The sequence below is a fragment of the Merops nubicus genome, unplaced genomic scaffold, assembly GCF_000691845.1.
Source record: "Merops nubicus isolate BGI_N331 unplaced genomic scaffold, ASM69184v1 scaffold40537, whole genome shotgun sequence".
Taxonomy (NCBI): Eukaryota; Metazoa; Chordata; class Aves; order Coraciiformes; family Meropidae; genus Merops; species Merops nubicus.
This window is the reverse complement of record NW_008620403.1, coordinates 301-4,376: the sequence shown is the minus strand read 5'-3', so window position 1 is coordinate 4,376 and position 4,076 is coordinate 301. Positions and strand designations below refer to the sequence as shown.

The window sequence follows — 4,076 nt, the reverse complement described above, 5'->3', positions numbered from 1 at the left end:
TGGAGCTGCCTTGACCCAAACCTGCTGCCAGGCACCAGGAGCAGCAAAGGCTGAGGAGGAGCAAGGCAAGAGCCATGGTGCCCAGCAGCTGTGGTGCCTGGAGCAGACCAGGCGCCGTGCCCTCTGCTCCACTGCCCAGCCAGCACAGGATGAGGAGCCACCTCCAGCCCCACGCAGCTCAGATGAGCAGATGCCATCGTGCCACCACGGCCAGGAGGGGACAGACAACACGTGCCACCAGGGAAGCATCACCTTCTTTAATTAAAAATAAAGATAGGAGAGAAGCTGCTGCTGGGGGAGGTGAGGCTGGGCGGAAGATGGGCTCCACCCAAGCCCCCTTCTTTGTGCCAGGCCTCCAAACCATGCCACAATGCCCCGAGGAGCTCCTGCTCGGCCACGGGGCCCCAGCTCCTCCTCCCAGGGCTGTGCAAACTCTAAAGGAACAAGCCTGGAGGGACCTGCAAGAGCTCAGAGCTCCCCTTGGCCTCCTCTTCCTCACTCCTGAGGAGGTGGCACCAGCATGAAGAGGACAGACCTCGTGACACCAGCCCTGGGCCAGGCCAGGCAGCGGCACCGGGAGCAGTAAATACAGGAGGGGTATTTACAGGTGGGAAATGGTGTCATTCAGCATCTCTGTCCAAGAGCAAAGCCGAGGGGTTTTCACCCCAACGGGAGGGTGTCCTTGGGGCATGGCCATCCAGCCAGCCCCCTGGGGTGCCCCCAGGGCCCGTCACACTCGTCGTGCCTTCTTGCTTTTCTTCTTCTCCTCCTTGAGGGCAGCGTCATGGGCTTTCCTCTTCGCAGCCAGTTTGTTTGCCTGCGGAGAAACCCCCCCAAGATCCACAGTCAGACCAGCCTGGAGACCCCCAGGGCTGACCCACCCTCAGCCTCACCAAACCCTCCACGGGTAGGTGGCAGAGATGGACCCATCTGCTGCTGGCACCCGCGTCAGGCGTAGTGCACAGAGAAGGGTGGCAGGAGCCACGGCCTCCAGGGAGCACGAGGAGCTCGGCCCTGCCCGGGTCAAGAGCCTGGTGGCACTGGGGAAGAGGCTTGTGGAGCTTCACCCTTGCCCTCCTTCCCTCCACACCCTCACCCAGCACAGGGCCCAGAGCTGGCACAGGATCAGAAGCAGAAGCTGCTCCCTCTGCCCCGAGGTGGGGCCAGGGCCAGCTGGTGGCTGTGAGCCCCTTTGGGGAGGGCTGTGCCAGGCCAAGGCCCCCGGCCCTGCCGCAGCCCCGCGCTCGCACCTCGCGGATTTTGCGCTTCTTGCCGAACATGATCTTCTTGTAGAGGTACTTCTCCCTTTTCTTCATCATCATGATGGCCAAGCGCTTCTCCTCGCTCTGCTGCTCCTGCTCCAGGCGCTGCCTGTCCTCCAGCCGCAGCTTGCCAGCAGTCACCTTCACGGGCAACGCCTGTGGGGGACAGAGAGCTCAGGAACCCAACACCCGCCCCACCAGCATCCTGGCTTGGGTCAGCACTAGCGTGGCCAGCAGGGCTAGGGCAGGGAACATCCCCCTGGGCTCGGCACTGGGGAGGCTGCACCTTGAATCCTGGGCTCAGTTTTGGGCCCCTCAATCCAAGGATCTTCAGGGGCTGGAGTGTGGCCAGAGAAGGGCAACGAAGCTGCTGGGGAAGGGTCTAGAGCCCAAGCGTGGGGAGGAGCAGCTGAGGGAGCTGGGGGTGCTGAGCCTGGAGCAAAGGAGGCTCAGGGGAGACCACCTGGCTCTGACACCTCCTGACAGGAGCCTGGAGCCAGGTGGGGGTCGGGCTCTGCTCCCAAGGAACAAGTGAATAGGAGAAGAGGAAAGGGCCTCAAGTTGCCCCAGGGGAGGTTGAGGTTGAAGCTGAGGAACAATTGCTTCCCCTTGAGGGTTGCCCAGGGCTGTGCCAGGCTGCCCAGGGCAGTGGTGGAGTCCCCACCCCTGGAAGGGTTCCCAAGCCATGGAGATGTAGTGCTGAAGGACACAGGTTAGCAATAGACTTGGCAGAGTTAGGTTAATGGTTGGACTTGATGCTCTGAAAGGTCTTTTCCAACCAGAACAATTCCGTGATTCCAGGACTCCCCAGGCACAGAGACATTTCCACACCACTCCCTGGGGCCGTGGAAGAGCTGCAGCAGGCTCAGACCAGGCAGCAAGTCCTGACTATGAACTGGAGTTGCAGCCCAGGAACAGGAGCCCAGGCCCCAGAGGTGTGGAAGCTCAGCAGAGCTGCCTCCTCCCAGGCCTCCCGCCTCATACCTGGTTGCTCTGAGTCTTCTGCTCTTCCAGCTTCTTTAATTTCATCTCCTCTTCCTTTTCAGACTCATCTTCCTCCTCCTCCTCCTCTTCCTTATCATTGTCATCCTCCTCTTCCTCTTCTTCCTCCTCCTCCTCACTCTCTTCACCTACGGGGAGACCGCCGTTAGCCGTGGGACCCCGGGGTGGGCACAGCCCCTCTCTCCTCCTCTCCTCCAGCCTCAGAGCCTCGCAGCACCACCTGGGTTCTCTCCCCTCTGCATGGCCAGCAGCTTCAGCTTCTCGGGGGGCACGTAGTCTCCCTCCTGCTCCGTCACGAAGGGCGAGAGGTGGGGGGGCAGCAGCACGCCGGGGAAGTAGTCGGCCACTGGCAGACAGAGCTTGGCATTGACCGAGTCGAAGACCCACTGAGGCTGCAGGTAGCACCTGTGGGGCAGAGGGACAGGGGCTGGGGCTCCTTCCCCCCACACGTCAGGCCCCGGAGAGCACGGGGCTGGGAAGGAGCAGAGCGTGGGACAGCTCTGGGACATCCAGCGGCCGTGGTGGGGACGAGTGTCACTGACTCACCTGCCAACAACCTGGCGCTCCACCCGGGGCCTGTCCACGAGGGGTCGCTCGCCTCGTAGGTGGCACCGATGCACAGGGACTTGTCCCAGGAGACCTGCCCACCGAAGCACCTGGCAGCAAAACCCAGCGAGGGGTCAGCAGGCAAGGAGGGGCCTCGGGGGTCTCCTTGCCCACGGGACGCCGGGCTGGTGGGTCTCCACAGCCCTGAGGGAGGCTGGGGCGGGGGCGCCGCCCGCCACGCACCGGATGATGAAGGCCAGAGGCTCTCGAGGCACCTCCCTGCTGAGGAAGAAGCGCAGCCCTTCAAACAGCTTCTTGTGCTTCTCCAGGGCCTCCTGCTCCTTCTTCCTGGCGTCCATCTGCTCCGCGGTCTCCTGCCCAGAGCAGAGCATTCAGCCTCCCTGCCAGACACTGAGCACCCACGAGCAGGGCCGAGCCCTCCCCAGGCTCTTACCCCCTCCACTGGGAACTCGTCCATCTCCACCTCGTCCTCGTGGGCTGGTGCCACCACACGTGCCAGGCTGGCACTGAGAGCAGACAGCTTCTGCAGCGGGAGGAGACCGAGAAGGTGTCACAGGCCTGGCTGGAGCTTTGGGGATGGGAAAAGGGGCAGCCTCACCAAGTGAGGAGATCTCCCAGAGCAACCGGTCAAAAGACCAAGAGAACCATAGAATCTCCCTGGCTGGAAGAGATCTTTAAGACCATCCAGTCCAACCATCCCCCAGCACTGCTAGGTCCCCACTGCCCCGTGTCCCTCAGCACCACATCTCCACGGCTTGGAAACCCCTCCAGGGGTGGGGACTTCCTGGCACAGCCCTGGGCAATCCTCAAGGGCAAGAAATTGTTCCTCAGGGCCAACCTCAACCTCCCCTGGGGCAACTTGAGGCCATTTCCTCTTCTCCTATTCACTTATTCCCTGGGAGAAGAGCCCGACCCCCCCTGGCTCCAGGCTCCTGTGCAGAGCCAGAAGGTCTCCCCTGAGCTACTTTTGCTCCAGGCTCAACAAGCCCAGGTCCCTCAGCTGCTCCTCACAAAAGTTGTGACTCCTCCTTGGTGTACTGTCCCACCCAGCAATCCCCAGCACAAGGATTTGGAGAGGCCCCCAGCACGCAGGGCAAGGGCAGCAGCCCCCAGGGTCAACCAGAGCTTTCACTTGGCCAGCATGAGGGTACAAGGAGTTTGGGACCAGCCCCTGCCACCACACAGGGATCTGGCTCTGGTCCTCAGTCCCTGCACACTGACTGCTCCATGCCAGGAGGAGGTCAT

The 4,076-nt window shown here is 62.3% G+C and overlaps 1 protein-coding gene across 1 annotated transcript in view; it reads right to left on the bottom strand.

Moving 5' to 3' along the window:
• Positions 1–730: 730 nt before the first annotated feature.
• Positions 731–4,076, bottom strand: part of PES1 (pescadillo ribosomal biogenesis factor 1) — a gene marked incomplete at its 5' end in the record, with an annotated part of 3,643 nt that continues 297 nt past the window's right edge. The window contains 8 exon segments of the mRNA XM_008944101.1: positions 731–817; positions 1,251–1,418; positions 2,247–2,392; positions 2,482–2,669; positions 2,811–2,853; positions 2,856–2,920; positions 3,054–3,184; positions 3,265–3,354. Coding sequence (XP_008942349.1) covers positions 731–817; positions 1,251–1,418; positions 2,247–2,392; positions 2,482–2,669; positions 2,811–2,853; positions 2,856–2,920; positions 3,054–3,184; positions 3,265–3,354 — 918 coding nt within the window.